The 20,206-nt window shown below is 43.9% G+C and overlaps 2 protein-coding genes across 5 annotated transcripts in view; one reads left to right on the forward strand and one right to left on the reverse strand.

The window, feature by feature from the left end:
- The window catches only part of obsl1a (obscurin like cytoskeletal adaptor 1a), a 53,584-nt gene extending 41,057 nt beyond the window's left edge, over positions 1 to 12,527 (reverse strand). Inside the window, exon 1 of one of the 2 annotated variants that reach the window (XM_039655580.2) lies at positions 12,265 to 12,527. The gene's annotated coding sequence lies outside the window, so the exon portion shown is untranslated. The remainder of the gene's footprint in view (positions 1 to 12,264) is intronic. The other variant, XM_089133952.1, reaches the window with a different exon arrangement.
- A 1,748-nt stretch (positions 12,528 to 14,275) lies between these two features.
- The window catches only part of cidec (cell death inducing DFFA like effector c), a 30,754-nt gene continuing 24,823 nt past the window's right edge, over positions 14,276 to 20,206 (forward strand). The window contains exons 1-4 of one of the 3 annotated variants that reach the window (XM_089133956.1): positions 14,276 to 14,434; positions 14,784 to 14,860; positions 15,018 to 15,159; positions 15,368 to 15,517. In XM_089133956.1, the coding sequence (XP_088990082.1) occupies positions 14,811 to 14,860; positions 15,018 to 15,159; positions 15,368 to 15,517 (342 nt within the window). In that variant the 5' untranslated portion in view covers positions 14,276 to 14,434; positions 14,784 to 14,810. The remainder of the gene's footprint in view (positions 14,435 to 14,783; positions 14,861 to 15,017; positions 15,160 to 15,367; positions 15,518 to 20,206) is intronic. The other 2 variants (XM_089133955.1, XM_089133957.1) reach the window with 2 other exon arrangements.

Genomic DNA, 20,206 nt, shown 5'->3' on the forward strand with positions numbered 1-20,206 from the left:
TGTCCCGAGAAAAATGGCGTTCGTCAGGTCCAGTTTTGTGTCCAGCCTCTCACGGGGATTTCGGATGCCCCAACGCCTGTGATGAGACGACTCAACGCCTGTGAAGAGACGACTCAACGCCTGCGATATGTTATGGCGCCGTTTTATTCATAAACAATATTTATATTTAATATTTATATTTAAACAATATGAATGTAAGCCAGAGGAGAACTGGCCCCCGACTGAGCCTGCATGGGTTCTCCCAAGGTTTTTTCTCCATCCAATCTGATGGAGTTTTGGTTCCTTGCCACTGTCGCCTTGCTTTTGGCTTGCTTTGAGCTTGCTCAGTTGGGATTATTTAGTGTTTAGCAATGTTGTTGATCTGTGTTGTGCTACTTTCATGTTATCAGTGTGAAGCTGGGGGGTATTGCACAAAAGCAAGATAAGGGATTAAGCTGGGATTTTCCAGTTATCCTGGCTGAATTTAGCCCTGACTCGGTTGCACGAATGGAGGCTAAATTAATCTACATTAAGTTACTATGGAGATTTACACTTTGCAGCTAGCCTGCTCCAGAGCAGGCTAACAACCAGGCTAAGATTAATCCTAGTGATTTATCGACTAGTTCCTCCCTAAATCCTACTAGATATTAATGTTTTAGTTACTTTATGCTCCTGCATTAAAATACTAGATATACTGTCATTCATCTAAGAATGCGTACTGATATTTTAGTTATTATTAAAAACTGCTGTTCATTTCACTGTCAGAGGTTTGATGAATATATTATTTGAGATTCAAAGCGTTTATTGGCATACACCTGCAGTGAGGAAAGCAGATTTTCCTGAGCAATTATAACTTTGCTGTCGACAATAAATGCCAACACAATGCAAAAGAACTATACTATACAATATGAGAAATAGAAAGACTATGTATATCTATGCAAATATAGAGTAGAAATGTATAGTTGAATGATAAAAAAAATTAGAGGCTATTTTATTGCAGTTGATGAGATAATAAGAAATGGCTCATTAAGTCGTAAATGTGGTTTCATGTAACAACAAGGTCAATATATAGTATATAGACTAAAGATTTGTTTTTCCTATTCACAATGGCTTGCCCTTTGTTGGATGATGTAGTTGATGAGGAAGTTTTAATACTCAGACGAGCATTCAGCCATGAAAGAGTCATCCGAGAGAGGGCAGACCCATTGGAATCACTGGCTTCCCTTTATAGGCCTGTGGTGCTGTGCTGTGGTGAAGTCTTGGGTTGGAGGGCCACCCCCGTACCAGATATATGACTTTTTTTTATTGCTAAAATCAGCACAGACCATTAAATGTCAGCAAACATGTCACCATGTTCTCTGCAGACAAGTCACTTACCAGCCTGCAAAATATTCTTGTATTTAATCTAGACTTTCTGCCAAGTCCTTTTTTGGCCAGACATGTTTGTTCTTTAAGAGGAATAGATACAAATGATAAAATAGATTAGATGGATAAAAATAGTGCAAAATATCTGATTATAGATTACATTAAATCAATTAGAAACAAAACCTACATAGAAATAGATAAGAGTAAAAAGATTAAAGAGATAATAGACATAAAATAAACTAAATATATAAAATATACACATAGTAGGTAAGTGTTTGCAATTATTCTTCATGTTAAATGTATGTGTCATGTCCTGTCGTGTTGTGTCTGGTTCTCTCTCTTTACTCTGTCTCCCTCTGCTGGCCGTATTAGGTTACTGTCTCTTTCTCCGCTCGTCCAGCTGTTCCTCATCTCCTCTGACTACTTCGTTCTCCCTCTTTCCACCTGTTCCCTTTCTCCCCTGATTAGCTCTCTATTTCTCTCCCTGCTACTGCTGCGTTCTTTGTCAGATTCTCTTTTGAGCATCTAATGTTGGAAGCAAACCTCTGTCTCGGTTGTTTCACCGTCGTCCTGTCCTGTCGTGTCCTGTTGGTGTTCGTCTGGTTAGTGCTACCTGTTAATCCTCTGATATCTACCCTGTCCAGTTCTCCCGAGGCTGCATCTGAACTGGTACCCACTCTCTCCGCGTCTTCCTGGTGAGACCTGCAGTCTGTTGCTGTAACCCAGAGATTCCTCTCAACTGCCTAAAGACTTTTGAAGTTCTTCAGTGACTTGAGTTTCGTTTCGGCGCCCGCTCTGCGGGCAGTTTATTTCCTCATTGTTAATTAATAAGAAGATCAGTCTGCCTCACTGTGTCTATCCTGGGTTCACGTTTCATTAAAGACTCTGTTTCTGTTACCTCGCTGTTGGGTCCTCTTTACCTGCATAACAGAAGAATCTGACCACCATGGACCCAGCGAGTCCGGATCACCTCCAGTCTGCCGTCGAGATCCAGGGAGCGATGTTAGGCAGACACGAGGAGGAACTGTCCGCCGCCCGACATGCCGTTGAGACCCTGGCCGCCCAAGTCTCTGATCTATCCAGGCAGGTTCATCAGCTCCGCCTTGATCCACCGACTTTCTCCGGGGCTTCTGAAGTTTCTGAACCCAGAGTCAATAACCCACCGTTTTATGCTGGTGAGCCCACTGAATGCCGTCCATTTCTCACTCAGTGTGATGTAGTGTTTTCTCTCCAGCCCAACACTTACTCCAGAAACAGAGCCCGTATTGCCTACGAGATATCGCTCCTTACGGGACGGGCTCGCGAGTGGGGGACGGCAGTCTGGGAGGCGGAGGCTGAGTGCACTAACCAGTATCAGGACTTTAAGGACGAGATGATTCGGGTTTTTGACCGTTCTGTTTTTGGGGAGGAGGCTTCCCGGGTCTTGTCTTCCCTAAGTCAAGGTAATCGCTCCATAACCGACTACTCCATTGAGTTCCGTACTCTTGCTGCCTCCTGTGACTGGAACGAGCCAGCTTTACTCGCCCGGTTTCTGGAGGGTCTGCGCGCGGAGGTGAAGGATGAGATTCTTTCTCGGGAGATTCCCTCCAGGGTGGATTCCCTGATCGAGCTCGCCATCCGTATCGAGCGACGGTTCGACCTTCGTCGCCGAGTCCGAGGAAGGGAGTTCGCCGCGTCCTACGCTCCTCCTTCTACACCGTTACCATCGCCCTCCGCCAGCTCGAGCTCTGAGCCCATGCAGCTGGGAGGCATTCGTATCTCGGCTAAGGAGAGGGAGCGAAGAATCGTCAACCGCCTCTGTCTCTACTGCGGGTCAGCGGCTCATGTTGTTTCGTCATGCCCAGTAAAAGCCAGAGCTCATCAGTAAGAGGAGGGCTACTGGTGAGCGCTACTACTCTGGTCTCTCCTTCAAGGTCCTGTACTACCTTTTCGGTTCATCTCCGCTGGTCCGGTTCATCGGCCACCTGCAGTGCCTTATTAGACTCTGGGGCGGAGGGCTGTTTTATGGACGAGAGCTGGGCTCGGGCGCACGACATCCCGCTTAAGGAATTAGAGGATTCCACGGCCTTGTTCGCTTTGGACGGTAGTTCTCTCCCCGGGATTCAGCGTGAGACGCTACCTTTAACTCTCACTGTCTCTGGTAATCATAGCGAGACCATTTCTTTTTTAATTTTTCAGTCACCTTTTTCTCCCATTGTATTGGGCCATCCCTGGCTAGTTCGTCATAACCCATCTATTAATTGGTCCACGAATACTATCCTTTCTTGGAATGTTTCTTGTCATGTGAAGTGTTTAATGTCTGCTATTCCCCCTGTTTCCTCTGTCTCTTCTTCTCAGGAGGAGCCTGGTGATTTGACGGGGGTGCCGGAGGAGTATCACGATCTGCACGCTGTGTTCAGTCGGTCCCGGGCTACTTCTCTCCCTCCTCACCGTTCGTATGATTGTTGTATTGATCTTCGTCCGGGGACCACCCCCCCCCGGGGAAGGCTCTACTCGCTCTCGGTACCTGAGCGCAAGGCTCTCGAGGATTATTTATCTGTAGCGCTCGATGCCGGTACTATTGTTCCCTCCTCCTCTCCCGCTGGGGCTGGGTTTTTTTTTTGTCCAAAAGAAGGACGGGTCCCTACGCCCCTGCATTGATTATCGAGGGCTGAATGACATTACTATTAAGAATCGTTATCCACTCCCTTTGATGTCCTCAGCCTTCGAGATCCTGCAGGGAGCCAGGGTTTTTACTAAGTTAGACCTTCGCAACGCTTACCATCTCGTGCGTATTAGGGAGGGGGACGAGTGGAAGACGGCGTTTAACACTCCGTTAGGGCACTTCGAATACCGGGTCCTTCCTTTCGGTCTCGTAAACGCTCCAGCTGTCTTTCAGGCATTGATTAATGATGTCCTGAGGGACATGCTGAATGTCTTTGTCTTCGTTTATCTTGACGATATCCTGATTTTTTCGCCGTCACTTCAGATTCATGTTCAGCACGTTCGCCGCGTTCTTCAGCGCCTCTTAGAGAATTGCCTTTACGTGAAGGCTGAGAAGTGTACTTTTCATGCTCCCTCCGTCACCTTTCTCGGGTCCGTTATCTCCGCTGAGGGCATTGAGATGGATCCCGCCAAGGTCCAAGCTGTGGTCGATTGGCCTGTTCCTAAGTCACGTGTCGAACTACAGCGCTTTCTCGGCTTCGCAAATTTCTATCGCCGGTTTATCCGTAGTTTCAGTCAAGTGGCTGCTCCCCTCACAGCCCTTACTTCGGTCAAGACGTGTTTTAGGTGGTCCGATTCCGCCCAGGGGGCTTTTGATCTTCTCAAGAATCGTTTTACGTCCGCTCCGATCCTTATTACACCTGACATCTCTAAACAGTTCATAGTCGAGGTGGACGCGTCTGAGGTGGGCGTGGGTGCCATTCTTTCCCAGCGCTCACTCGCTGACAACAAGGTCCATCCGTGCGCCTTTTTTTCTCATCGTTTGTCGCCGTCGGAGCGTAACTATGATGTAGGTAACCGCGAGCTACTCGCCATTCGCTTAGCCCTAGGCGAGTGGCGACAGTGGCTGGAGGGGGCGACCATTCCTTTTGTCGTTTGGACTGACCATAGGAATCTTGAGTACATTCGTTCGGCTAAACGACTTAATGCACGCCAGGCTCGTTGGGCTTTGTTTTTCGCTCGTTTCGAGTTTGTAATTTCCTATCGTCCGGGTTCGAAGAATACTAAACCGGACGCTTTGTCTCGTCTCTTTGATTCACCAGAGGTTCCCATTGACCCTGAGGGGATTCTTCCTAAGGGGCGTGTCGTCGGGGCGACTATCTGGGGAATTGAGAGGCAGGTAAAGCGAGCACTCTCTCACACTCCCGCTCCGCGCGCCTGTCCGAGGGGTCTTCTTTTCGTTCCCGTTCCCACTCGTCTGGCCGTTCTTCAGTGGGCTCACTCTGCCAAATTAGCGGGTCACCCCGGCGTTCGGGGTACGCTGGCTTCCATCCGTCAGCGTTTTTGGTGGCCCACTCGGGAACGTGACACACGCCGTTTCGTGGCTGCTTGTTCTGTTTGCGCACAGACTAAGTCCGGGAATTCCCCGCCTGCCGGTCTTCTCAGACCGCTTCCTATTCCTTCTCGACCGTGGTCGCACATCGCCTTAGATTTTGTCACTGGTCTGCCAGCATCGGCGGGTAAAACCGTTATTCTGACAGTTATCGATCGCTTCTCTAAGGCGGCTCATTTTATTCCTCTCGCTAAGCTTCCTTCCGCTAAGGAGACGGCACAAATAATCGTCGAGAATGTGTTTAGGATCCACGGTCTCCCTACAGACATCGTCTCGGACAGGGGTCCGCAGTTTACGTCTCAATTCTGGAGGGAGTTTTGTCGTTTGATTGGGGCTTCCGTCAGTCTCTCGTCCGGCTTCCACCCCCAATCTAACGGTCAAGCCGAACGGGCCAATCAGACTGTTGGTCGCATCCTGCGAAGCCTTTCTTTTCGTAACCCTGCGTCGTGGTCAGAGCAGCTCCCCTGGGCAGAATACGCCCACAATTCGCTTCCCTCGTCAGCTACCGGTTTATCTCCTTTTCAGAGTAGCCTCGGGTACCAACCTCCTCTGTTCTCGTCTCAGCTCGCCGATTCCAATGTTCCCTCTGCTCAGGCTTTTGTCCAGCGTTGTGAGCGCACTTGGAGGAGAGTTAGGTCTGCTCTTTGCCGGTATAGGGCTCAGACTGTGAGAGCCGCTAATAAACGTAGAACCAAGAGCCCCAGATATTGTCGCGGTCAAAGGGTCTGGCTGTCCACTCTTAACCTTCCCCTTAAGACTACTTCTCGTAAACTGACTCCGCGGTTCATTGGTCCGTTCCGTATTGCTCAGATCGTTAGTCCTGTCGCGGTACGACTTGTTCTCCCTCGTTACCTTCGTCGGGTCCACCCGGTCTTCCATGTCTCTTGTGTTAAACCCGCCATCCGCGCCCCCATTCGTTCCCCCTCCTCCCCCATTCGGGTCGAGGGCGCTCCTATCTACAGGGTCCGCAAGATTCTGGACATGCGTCCGCGGGGTCGTGGGCATCAGTTTCTGGTAGATTGGGAGGGGTACGGACCGGAGGAGAGGAGTTGGGTTCCCTCCCGGGACTTGCTGGACCGTTCACTGATCGATGATTTCCTCCGTAGCCGCCGGGTCTCCTCCTCAGAAGCGCCAAGAGGCGCTCGTTGAGGGGGGGGTACTGTCATGTCCTGTCGTGTTGTGTCTGGTTCTCTCTCTTTACTCTGTCTCCCTCTGCTGGCCGTATTAGGTTACTGTCTCTTTCTCCGCTCGTCCAGCTGTTCCTCATCTCCTCTGACTACTTCGTTCTCCCTCTTTCCACCTGTTCCCTTTCTCCCCTGATTAGCTCTCTATTTCTCTCCCTGCTACTGCTGCGTTCTTTGTCAGATTCTCTTTTGAGCATCTAATGTTGGAAGCAAACCTCTGTCTCGGTTGTTTCACCGTCGTCCTGTCCTGTCGTGTCCTGTTGGTGTTCGTCTGGTTAGTGCTACCTGTTAATCCTCTGATATCTACCCTGTCCAGTTCTCCCGAGGCTGCATCTGAACTGGTACCCACTCTCTCCGCGTCTTCCTGGTGAGACCTGCAGTCTGTTGCTGTAACCCAGAGATTCCTCTCGACTGCCTAAAGACTTTTGAAGTTCTTCAGTGACTTGAGTTTCGTTTCGACGCCCGCTCTGCGGGCAGTTTATTTCCTCATTGTTAATTAATAAGAAGATCAGTCTGCCTCACTGTGTCTATCCTGGGTTCACGTTTCATTAAAGACTCTGTTTCTGTTACCTCGCTGTTGGGTCCTCTTTACCTGCATAACAGTATGTCCACTGGTCACATTTAAGGCAAAATATACAATTATTTTTTTAAATGACAAGTAACTCCTCAAATTGTAATTATGAGGGTTACAATGGAGCACTGCACACTCAAATGCTCGGTTGTTTTAAACCAATTTTTGGTCAAATATGGACAAACCCAGCTGTTGGATTGAATTTATTAATTGCATTTTTAAATCCAACATTTGGGTTTGTCCATATTTGACCCAAAATTGGCTTAAAACAACCCAGCATTTTTTTAGAGTGTGGTTATTTATGGACTTAGCATTCAATCGGTCTGCTATTGTTTGCCAGGCATTCTCTCTTTGTTTTATTACAGCATCTGTATTGGCTTTTTTACATATTATATGTTTCACTTCTTCATACGTTTCCATAAGAAGCTGTTGCTCATTAGATGAAAAGTATGCCGCACGCGTTTTGTCCTTTTTTGGATCGGTGATTCTGTGATCGATTTCGCGCTCTTTTTAAGAATGCCGTGAACGTGCATTTATCAAAAATATATACACTGGCTTAACATAGCCGCGCGTTCTCATCCTGGCTCAGCAAACGTGCAACGGATTAAGCCAGGATGCACTGATCAGACTAGGTCAAACCGCGACTGTTCAGTTATCCTGGCTTTCTTAATTCTACTTTTGTGCAATACCCCTCTGCTTTGATACAATCTGTATTGTGAAAAGCGCTATATAAATAAATGTGACTTGACTTGACTTGACTAATAATCAGTAATTAAGTAATTAATTAAACGTGTGACTGAGGGGCGCCTTAGGATGATCACGTTCAATACTGTCACCATTTGACTCTTTGTTTCCCCCTGTTTTCTAGTTTTTTGGTTTAGTCCTGTTCTGTTTTCCCGCCAGTTTCCTTGACAACCCTCATCAGTTTACCCTCATCACCTGTGTCTTGCTAATCACCGTCATCTGTATCACCTGTTAGTGTTCATTTGTGTGTGTATTTAGTTCCTTCAGTTTCCTTCAGTCTTGGTCGGTCAATGTTAATGTTTTGAAGCGTTTTGTGGATTCTCTGCCCGTCTACCTGTCTGTATCAGTTCCTTTGAGTTTCAATTAGTAAATGTTTGAATTGGAGCTGTCTCTCTTGGATTCCTTCTTCAACCCGCACAACACCGTGACAAATGCATTTTTTTTTTCGCTTCTCATTCTAACTGTGATTTCTCGATTAATGGGGAGTAGCAGAGAATGTGAAGTAGGTCAAGGGTGACACTAGTGCTGCGTTCCAGTCCAAAATTGCCATGCCCTTCACTCGCTAACTTCCCTCCGTCTCGTTCACTCGGATGTACGTCATTGCTTACGTTGCACGAGTGCCCGCTACTGGCGGAAACTGCAATGAGCTGAACTGGAACGTCCTAAGCCCTTGATTACTTTGAATCAGCTATGAGTTAATTTATTATTTACTTTTTTCCCCTTTATGAATTTGTTTAATGCAGCATCCACATGTATGTAGGTGTGTTTGGGTTATTTTAAAATAAATTATATCATAGAGTGTTTGTTGTGGTGGTGATTAGACGATCTGTGGTCACGTCACAGTCGTACTGCATTGTGGGATATAAAATGCCTGAAGTGTACATATGAAGTAGACTCGTTCCCTCGGTCTAAATCGAGGGAACGAGTGTCTGTCCATATAAACTTCCCTCGTTCACTTCACGAAGTGGAACGCACTTCAAAATGGCGGCAGGGATTCCCCCCGAGAGGAAGTGCTTAGGAAAGTTCGCAAGTGCGTGTCTAAAAGTGGACTGGAACACAGCCTAGAGCGCGCGTCCGCGGCGCCCCCTACACATTTGGTGCCCTAGGCAACTGCCTAGTTGGCTTTATGCACAGCTGCACTACTTCCTGAACTTAAGCCAGCTCCTTGTTTCCTGTCTACCATTATTGGAAAAATTGATTAATTCAGGTGTGACTGACCACAGTAGTCACAGCAACAATAATCAGACACACCTGAATTAATCAATTTGCCCAAAAATGGTAGACAGGAAACAAGGAGCTGGCTTAAGTTCAGGAAGTAGTGCAGCTGTGCATAAAGTCAGTTCGCCTATAGAGCTGGTAAGTCCCGGCCATCCGTAAAACTCCAAGTGGACCTCTAGGTTGAAAAAGCGTCAATGCAAGTGAATGAGAGAAAATAATTATTTTCCCGTTTAAATTGTGCCATGAATGTAACATATGTTGTCTGTGAATTTTTGTAATAATTTCTCATGTAATGAGTTTGACAGTATATTGTATGATTCTTTGGCTAGCAGTTGTGGAATAGACATAACGAGAAAGACTACACGTCGCATATGTGATGTCGCCGCATAACACATTTTCCCTCCACAAATCACGGTTTTCACCACGCTCAACTAGTTTGTCCTCTCCCTGAAAGAAGGCGGTGAAGTGCACCAAATGTTTAGCGGGTGTTTTGACACCATGTTTACTTTCATGGTGTCAAAACACTCTTTGTCCAGTATCTTCACGAAATATAATCAAAACTTTCCGCAAATTCGCGAGAGACCGTATTCTGGCAGCAAGAGAAAAAGAGCGGATGGACAGCCTGCTTGATCCTGACGAACTATGTAAACGGTCCGTGTTACATTTAACCCCGCGCTCCCCTAGTTAATATTTTGGCTGATTTCATTCAGTAATTATTGATTACCAAATTATCCCAGTCCTAAATTTGTTATAATTACGGATTAGTTAACCTTGTTTTTTAGGACTGCTGTTACTGCGTCCAAAATGACTGCACTTCTATTGCAGTTGAATTACTGTGGTTACTTTTTTTGTAAGGGTACAATACTATGTACGTTGTGAACTTTATATGGGATAGTGAAACATTCCTTGCACAAAGGAAGTCCTCTTACAGCAGTCAAGATAACTCTAGTGTCCAATCCTTGTTTAAGACCAGACAGCTGGTGCTGTATATCAAGAAGAAGCTTTTAAATATAGTCTGGCCAAAAAAAGACGCTGGAGTGTTGGCCATGTGCAACATAAGACAAAGCGTGTTCAGATACTCAACTACTTTGACAAACACTCATAGCATCAGAATTCGTCACTTTTCTATGTCAGGGACTATACATCAAAATACCATTGCTGTAAGCATGAATACAAACATCCTAATCCATCTAATATACATACAAATTACATTTCACATTATGGCTACTTTTCAGTGGTTTCAATCCAAATCAGTAGAGAATGTTTTCTACTGTTTAAAGGCTACGTATTTACACATGATCTGTTTGGTCAATTTACACATGCATAGATGCTTTTGTTTTTTCCTGGGCATCTCACAATTTTTAATGTCTTGCACTATAATATCCTGTGCCAAGCAATGTGTTGTTCAATTTACAAGAAATCGAGTAACCCGTGTTCAGCTCATTACCAATTCAGGTAGTGGGCCTTAAAGGGATAGTTCACCCAAAAATGAAAATTCTATCATCGTTTACTCACCCTCAAGTTGTTCCAAACCTCTATGTGTTTCTTTGTTCTGCTGAACACAAAGGAAGATATTTGGAAGAATGGTTTAATCAAACAGATCTCAATCCCCATTGACAGTCAATGCATGGGGATTGAGATCTGTTTGATTAAAACATTCTTCCAAATATTTTCCTTTGTGTTCAGCAGAACAAATAAACACATAGAGGTTTGGAACAACTTGAGGGTGAGTAAATGATGAAAGAATTTTCATTTTTGGGTGAACTATCCCTTTAATAATTTGTCAGCCTAGATCCTCAGTGACTTTCATATCAATCAAAGCAGCATAGAAGATTACTGATTCTGCACCTTAAAGATAAGTATTATTTGGGTCATGCAAATAATAATTGGGTCATGCTTGGTCAGATTTCCAGGAGCATCCAGTCAAGTAATATGAACCATGTCCAAATAATATGGATCTTTGTTTGTCAGATAAATAGAGCACACTTGTGCAAAAATAATGTTAATGTAATTATACATGACCAAAGACTTCACTCACAGTAGATTTTGTAATTTACAGCAAACAGGCTGTACATATTTAATGTGAGGTAGCTTGTGTGTACATGGAAATAACTTATAATAATGTTAATTAATTAAACCTGAATAAATACCATATTTAATCATTAGTTAACATACATTCAGATTTTTTCAGCCCATTCTCAACCCCAAGGCGTTACCAACCTGACGCCTTGGGAAGCATTTTGACCATGCTTCAATATCTGACGCTTTAGGCGCCTAAAGGGCGCCTAAAACGTCAAATATTGAAGCATGGTCAAAGGTGACGCCTTGGGATGAGAATGCGTTGATTTTTTTCATGACTGTGAACGTTTGATAAATATTCATATTTAAATGTGGACCTACTAATCTGCTAAGCATTATATGATGTTTATCCATGATGACTAATGGAAGTTATTGTAAATGTCACCACATAATTTTGTTTATCATGTTCATAGTCAGGGCCCCAGTCAATTAGTGTTGCCTGTCAAGGTTATCTGAAAGATATTGGCTTAGAATTTTCTGTGAATATGTCTCATATATTAAATAGCTTATATCGGATGCTTACATTCTGTAATTCCTTTGTAGTTTGTAGTAATTCTCAGTTCCAAGTGCCTGCTTGTGTATATGTATGTTGTACTTGATTAATGAATATTACAAGAGAACTTAAAAGGACGATTAAAAAGGACGCAAAATATTTTGACTGTGACCCCAGTTTTTTTTTTTTTTTTTAGAGTAAAGAGTAGAGTCCTAGTATACATGAGTGAGTTTTTAGAGTGTAGAGTCCTGGTATACATGAGTAACGTTCAATTGTCTTTTTTTTTCTCTCTCTCTCTCTCTTTTTGCTCTCTCTTTTTGTTGACTTTTAGTGGCATTATTCTAGTGATGTAATATATATCTATGTCTTATATTATAATACTATAAGGATGATACAGGTTATAAAATAATTGTTTAAATAGTAATTTTATGAAGGATAAAAATGAACAGTCCCATACTTAAAATATTGAGTAACATACATTTTTAAAACATAAATGTGATGCAATTTACCAAGTCATTATTTTTATGACATTGCTTTTAATTGCAAAAGAAGACAAACATCATTGTAAAAAAGTAAACATCTAATTCAAACTTACGTGTCAACAGTAGTATTAGATTAGCATTTAGGGCCAGCCAAAACACTAATCTTTGGTGATTTTATATGATTTTGTAAAAAAAAAATCGTTTCATTAGCAGTTGCAGGAGGTCATGAAAAATATTCCACACGACAGGAGCTTCTATCTTCTTAATATTTAAGTTAATCCACTCAGGTTGAGCTCCAATTCTTTCTTCTGCTGTGGTTTGTAGCGTGAGCCTGATGAGTCTGTGTACTTCTCATGTGGCTTTCAGTATGACTAAGCTCATCTCTTTTTCACGACCACCAAACAATGTATGTGTCACACAGTACTTGAGCCTGTGTCATTGGCAGCTCAGAGCCAGTAAATGCTTTCACAGCTGTCATTTCATACTAAAAATAGCACAGCTATCATCATTAGGGGAGCAGTGGGCTCCAAAGGTTAAATTTAGACTACCAAATCACTTGACCTCTTCCATTAAGGCTCTTTTGACAGGGTCTGATTCTTTTTGAAAATCTGAATACAAGAAAACATGAACTCCCTTTCTTATCTAAGTTAACACAAAATTCATAGTCTCTCAATGAAGTCATTTTGCAAAGCTGCAGATGGAAAAGACAAACCTCACATTCAAGCTTTATCAGTGGAATCCAGGTCACTGCATTCCACTGCGCTTCATGAATAGTTTTTCTTTTTCCGGAGATGTAGATAGCAGAGTGATGCAATTCGTGATTATTAGGCTACCGGTATAATATAGAGTAATAATAAATAAGTAAATAAATAAATGGAAAGGAACAGGGCTGCGAGCCAAATCAGTCACTTTACATGTAATGGCTGACCACTGACCATGGTAGTGAGAGCGGATGTGAATCTGGCTCTGAGCCCAGAAACCAAGTGCTCTCTGGCCTGACGCTCACGGCAGCCCGGGCAAGAATGTCAGCCTCAGTCTGAGCCACCACACCAGACCCAACAAGTCCAATCAAGTCATCCGGCTCTGAAGGCTTCCGAGGGAGAAATACGTCGACCACATTCAGAAATTCGTGGGTGGAAATCTTTAAAAATTTTCTGTTCACTCTTTTAGAGTATTTTGCTCCTTTAGACAGTTGGAGCATCCAGGGGAACTTCCCTGCACTTATCTGTGCATAACTGGCTCCGAAGAACAAATCTGAAAGAAGTGGCATGTAAATTCCACTCACCAATTTTCATTGACCTTTTCAGAGGAAATCAGAGGTGTTTGGGGCACCCAAGTGTGACTCTTATCACACTGACACAATGTGAGTGAGCTTGTTTCCGCCACAGAACCAAAAATTAGGATAATTATAATAAGATTATAATCAAAAATTATAATAAGATAATTGCGACTTTTTATCTCACAATTCTGATTTTTTTTAACGCAATTGCGATTTACATCTCACATCTCATCTTGCGTGATATAAACTCGTAATTGCGAGTTATAAAGTCAGACTTGCATCATAAATTCAGAAATAAAGTCAGAATTGCGAGTATCACGCAATTCTGACTTTTTTTCTCAGAACTGACTGTTTATATCTTGCAAATTAACATGTAATTGCGAGATATAAAGTCACAATTGCATGTTATAAAGTCAGAATAAAGTATTTTTTTCTTTAGAATTGGACTTTATAACTTTTTTGAGTTTATATCTCAAAATTCTGAGAAAAGATGTTAGAATGTTAGAAGATGTTAGATTTTCGACATATAAACTTACAATTGTGTGTTTTAAAGTCAGAATTGCAAGTCTATTTCTCGCAATTGTGAGTATATATCTCACAATTCTCACTTTGTATCGCAGAACTGTCAGAACTGCAAGATATAAAACTTGCAATTGTTATTATAATTATATTTTTAAAAGTTGTATTGTGTGGCAAAAACAAGCTTCCATATAAATTATTGCCCTTACTGCTATATGGGTTAGAGGATGTGAAGTGAAGTACTTTTGTACTTCATATATGTGTTGTGGTGTGGTGTGATGGAACTGGAACTGTTCTTGCTCTTAGCCTTAGACATTATTGCTCAACACAGCATGACCAAACACTATTGCTGTCAGTGTGGAGCAAAGGTGAAAAAAAATGTTTTGCAATGATACTCAAAGCCACAAAGAGATGAGACAAGAAGATTTAATATAAATTCGGAACAATACCAGAGCAGAAAACGGAGCAACGGAGTTTGCTTTAAGGTATTATGTGATTATTAGTATTGTATTAAAGTTTCTATAGCTAGTGAAGTTAAGAAAGCTAACAAGATCTATCCTTATTACGTGTTCAGGTTTACAAAAGAGTTTTAGCTTAACAATAGATGTAATATATTTTAATATAATACAATAATATAATACATTTTATGGACAGAATGGACAGAAACTACTGTTCACAGTATCAGTATCCTCTTGTCCTGTGTATTTAGACAGTGCTACAGTATGTCCCTGTTTCTTACTGGGACAGGACATTGTTTTTATATGATCATCTACTGTAAAGATATGATATTAATGGTGTTTATTTACTTATGTTATATTTTCTGTAATTTTGAAGGTTACTGGAGCTATACAGTTGATTCCAATGGACAATGCCAAGAATTATCTTGATGTGTTCTCAACCTCCCTGTCAAAGTAACAGTGTTTGTAATATGATTGTCCTTTTATATGCAATGTTTTGTTCTATGAATTCATAATCATAATTATCATCTTTATATTTGTTTGTGCAAAACTGGGAATTGCGTTTTCAAGCAAGCCATTTTGTGAGTGTGTGTGTGTGTACTGTCCACAGATGCATATCAGCCTGTGGTTCTATGACCCAGCAGCTCTTACCACGTTGGACTCAGCACACCAGACCCTTCCGGGTCATCGACTCGGATCGCTCCATTAAGAAAGGCATCATGGCAAGTGACCTGAGAGACCTACGGAATAAGGTGAGGACCTTATTTTTTTTTTTTTATTTTTTTTTTTTTGCTTTGGCTTTTACCATTGTGGTCAAATTGAAGTAAAGTGATAATTCAAATGTTGGGTATAGTGGCATATAGAGCCAGCACTAAAATGGAAGCACTGCATGAAATTCCATCACTCCAAAGCTCTTTTCTCAAAAGCTCTTTCAAGGAAGACATGATTTTTCCCTTCTAGGTTATAGATGTATTTCACATGCATTGTGTGAGTGCTTTAGTGTTGGATGAGGATGGAACTGGAGTGGATACTGAAGATTTTTTTCAGACCTTAAAGGACAACACTGACCTCATGGTCTTAGGGAAAGGACAAAAGTGGGCCCCTCAGCAGGTCAGTGTTTTAAACTGAGGTTCTGGATTAACAGCATACATCAATATGTGTTGATATTGACTGTAACATTTTAAATGAATTCAATGAATTCTGTGAATATATCAAATATCTACTGATAAATTTTCATTTTTTTTCCTTCACCATGTGGTTCAGAACTTCCATAGAATACAGCCTGAATATTTCAGAAATTATTTTTGGGGGTGCTAACAGAGCTTTGGTCTTTCTTGGGGGCTTTCTTTATAGCCCCTCCCTAGCGTCGTCCATGCATGTGCCTATACATTAACGGGCATTTCTTCATAAATATTTAAAATTTTGATAAATGGATTATGCATTTATGGCATTATATATGGCATTATGCATAGTATAACTTTATGTAGGCATACTCATTTAGGAACAGAAGGGTTCTGCCCAAAGTCAAGCAACATAAAAGTAACCAGTAACGTAAAAAGTTACTTTCCATATGGGGTAACTAAGTAAAGTAACGGATTAGTTTAATTTATAATTTGTTAATCTGTGTTATATCTATTTTTTTATTTGTTGAACATTCACTAAATTTTTACTCTTATGGGTTTGGGAGGTTTTGTAGTTCCTAATTCGGGCAACAGACACAGTCTCTATTTGATGATATATAGGTGAAAGAGGCTCTGTGTGATTTATCTGACCTCAGTGACACAAGACAGCTAGCAAACAATTGCTGTCATTTTGAGAAATGTGTTTCATAAGAATTATTGCACTTTCACCTACAAGTACAAATCAACAGAATGTCAACATATACACATGGTGTCACGGTGCGGGTTCAGGCAGAAGGACAGGCTGAGTCCAAAATCACGAATAACATTGATTTATTAAATAAATACAGACAGGAAGACGGGAATCACTCCGTAACATTAAACATTGACCGACAAACACAGGCTGACAGAGGGAGAACTAAATACAAGCAAGAATCAAACTAAACGAGGTGCAAACAGGTGAGGATGATGAACACAGGACGAGGAACAGGTGGCTGATTGGGGAGTGAGTCCGGGAGAGGAACAAAAGGATCCGGGGAAGTGTGGTGCCGATGACGGGACAAAACAGGTGAAGACGACTGACTGTGACATTACTCCCCCCTCCCGGAAGGCGTGGCCTCACGCCATAACATCAATGGGGAGGGGGGGTGGGCACCCTGGAGGCTGTGGAGGGCGTGGTCAGGAGGAGGGAGCCCCCCAGGGCGGAGCAGGATGAGGGCGAGGCCAGGGCGGAGCAGGCTGAGGGCGTGGCCAGGGCGGAGCAGGCTGAGGGCGTGGCCAGGGCGGAGCAGGCTGAGGGCGTGGCCAGGGCGGAGCAGGATGAGGGCGTGGCCAGGGCGGAGCAGGCTGAGGGCGAGACCAGGGCGGAGCATGATGAGGGCGAGACCAGGGCGGAGCATGATGAGGGCGAGACCAGGGCGGAGCAGCTGGAGGGAGGACCCCTGGTGGAGCCGATGGTAGTGGGGCTGACAACACCAGGGGGCCGACTGACAGGGGCGGAGCGGATGGGAGAGGAGACCAGGGTGCAGCTGAGGGACCGACGACAATGGGTGCTGAGGAGGGACCGAGGGAACATGGGGACACCGCAGGCTCTGGTGACTGAAGTGCTGACAGGGGCACAGAGGGACACGGTGAGGTCAGAGGGCGTGAGGGCTGACGGGTGACTGGAGGGAGTGAGGAGTCCAACTGAACTGAAGGGGTGACAAAACGGGGCGGAGCCAAAGTAAGGAAGTCCATAGGTGAGGGGAGGATGACGAGGGAGTGCAGGGAAATCGGAGGGACGAGGGAGCCTGGCCGAGCTGGTGGACTGTGGGACCATGGAGGAGCTGAGGGAGGTAGCAGCCACGGGGGAGCCGATGGGACCGGGGGCCGAGGAAGTGTCTCAGAGGAGGAGGTGTGAGGCGAAGACCGGGGATCCAAGGACCAGGCTGGGTCAGGGGAGCTGAAGGGCAGGAGAGCAGAGCGAGGACAGATGAGAGGAGGCGGGAGAGGGAGGCTGGGTGGGATCCTGGTCTCTGGCGCTGGCTGGACGGTCTCTGGCGCTGGCTGGACGGTCTCTGGCGCTGGCTGGATGGTCTCGGGCTCTGGCTGGACGGGCTCTGGCTGGACGGTCTCGGGCGCAGGCTGGACGGTCTCCGGCGCTGGCTGGACGGTCTCCGGCGCTGGCTGGACGGTCTCCGGCGCGGGCTGGACGGTCTCTGGCGCTGGCTGGACGGTCTCCGGCGCTGGCTGGAACACTGGGCCCCCCCCCCCAAACATATTTGGGTAGAGTCCCCAGATGAAGGGCAGATGGGAAGTGGACGGTCTCGGGCTGGGTGAGGCTGGGCGGGACCAGCGGAGGAGAGAGCTCGAGCTCGGCGGGGCTGGACGGAACCAGCAGAGCGGGGAGCTCGAGCTTTGCCTGGCTGACGGTGAGCGCAGGCTTTCGGGGAACGAGCCGTAACCGGGGTCGCAGGACCGGGTAGGGGATCCCCCGGAAGATCACGGCATCCATGCAGTTTTGTTTGGTCGGTCAATCTGTCACGGTGCGGGTTCAGGCAGAAGGACAGGCTGAGTCCAAAATCACGAATAACATTGATTTATTAAATAAATACAGACAGGAAGACGGGAATCACTCCGTAACATTAAACATTGACCGACAAACACAGGCTGACAGAGGGAGAACTAAATACAAGCAAGAATCAAACTAAACGAGGTGCAAACAGGTGAGGATGATGAACACAGGACGAGGAACAGGTGGCTGATTGGGGAGTGAGTCCGGGAGAGGAACAAAAGGATCCGGGGAAGTGTGGTGCCGATGACGGGACAAAACAGGTGAAGACGACTGACTGTGACACATGGCTTATTTTACCTCAACTTGTTTCCTGAATTATTATAGGCTATTTATGAGGTCAACTGGTAAAACAAGAAACTCCTTTAAAGAAGTTTAAAAATAAATTGAAATTCCTAGTAATACAATAAATCCAAATTACTTTAAAGTTTTATATTTAAAAAAAAAATAGCAAAAAAGACTTGTCATACAGAGCTGCATAAGTGCGTTATCCAGCAACCACAATCACAATCAATAAGCAATAGTCGAGATCCATGTTTGGATTTATCAATCTTTCCTCCAATGTTGCGTCATCCCTAAAAACCACATTGCAACAAAAACCAAACCATTTAGCAAAATATTTCGGAATAAATCTAAAATCTAAGGAATATTTCTCCTTGGGTCCTGCACACCCTTCAATAGGGTACAGACTGCAGTTCAGTGTCCACCCACTAAAATTCAGCGGGGTGGTTTGGCAGGGTCAGGTATTGCAATAGGAAGTAAACTCCCTGGTAAAGGAGGCCATAGAACATGTTCCTCTGCTGGATATGGGAGTCCGGGTTTTACAGCCGCTACTTCATAGTTCCCAAGATAGATGGGTGGTTGCGTCCAATTATAGATCTCAGGCACTTGAATTTCTCCGCGGATGCCCAACATTGTGAGTCAAATCAAATCTGAAGATTAGTTTGGCATGATAGATCGGAATTTTTCGCATTCCAATATCAGGTTATTTCGCCCTAGTGCTCTCCCCTTGCATATTTACCAAAAGCATGGATGCTGCTCTAGCTCCGCAGAGGATTTAAGGTGTCAGGGTGCTAAATTATATCGACAACTGACTTATTCTGGGCCAGTCACGAGAGCTGGTAATTTGGCATCGAGATGTCGTCCTTGCCCACATTTTTACATACAGTAGGCATAACATTTATGTTCCACTACAGTCCAGACATGCACTTTGATAGCACCTGCTGGTGAAATCACCAAACTGCAAATGCACTGACTGAGTTTAGATTTTGTGCAATAGAAATCTTAGAGTCATATTCTCAGTATAATGACATATTTCCTACAAAAATAGCAATGTGTCAGCAATTGAGTCGTCATTTTCTGTTTTACAGTAATTGATACACTCTAAAAAATGCTGGGTTGTTTTAACCCAATTTTGGGTAAAATATGGACGAACCCAGCCAATTGGGTTAAAAATATAATTTAAAAATGTAACCCAATGGCTGGGTTTGTCCATATTTTACCCAAAATTGGGTTAAAACAACCCAGCATTTTTTAGAGTGTAGGCTACACAGAATAGTCAGAACCCACTACTAGTATGCAGGTTGTTGTTGTGAAATATTAGATACTTGTCAAATAAATATATGTTTTAACATGTGAACACATGATGCAATATGCTTTCAGTGTCTTTTTAAGCTGGACCTGGAATGCCAGAAAAAATACATAAAGCTTACTTACTGTTACATTCTTAGGTCAAGGTCAAGGAGCGCATTACAGAAAGATCCTAACTTTAGAATCGTATCTTATCTGCTTGGTAACCATGGAAATTTCAGTTAGGATCTCATTTAGGACTAAATCGATTAAAAATACATTTCTTAAATGCATAATCTTATTTTAACAACAGATAGGAAAAAGGTTTTACTGAAGCATCCTAACTCCTCCATCCTAAATACGATCTTAACTTTAGGACAACCCCAATGGTGTTGTCACCATAGATATAAAAAATACATAGACGGCTGCCATTGGCTGCTGGAGCGTACGTCAATAGCAGCGTCATATTGCGGAGGGCAACTTTCTCATACCTCTCATACTGAGAATTGAGAAAGATTTCTGTTTCGTCTGCTGCTTGGGGTTGTACAAGTTGCCACACAA

The sequence above is a fragment of the Pimephales promelas genome, chromosome 8 (assembly GCF_988280905.1).
Source record: "Pimephales promelas chromosome 8, fPimPro1.hap1.1, whole genome shotgun sequence".
Taxonomy (NCBI): Eukaryota; Metazoa; Chordata; class Actinopteri; order Cypriniformes; family Leuciscidae; genus Pimephales; species Pimephales promelas.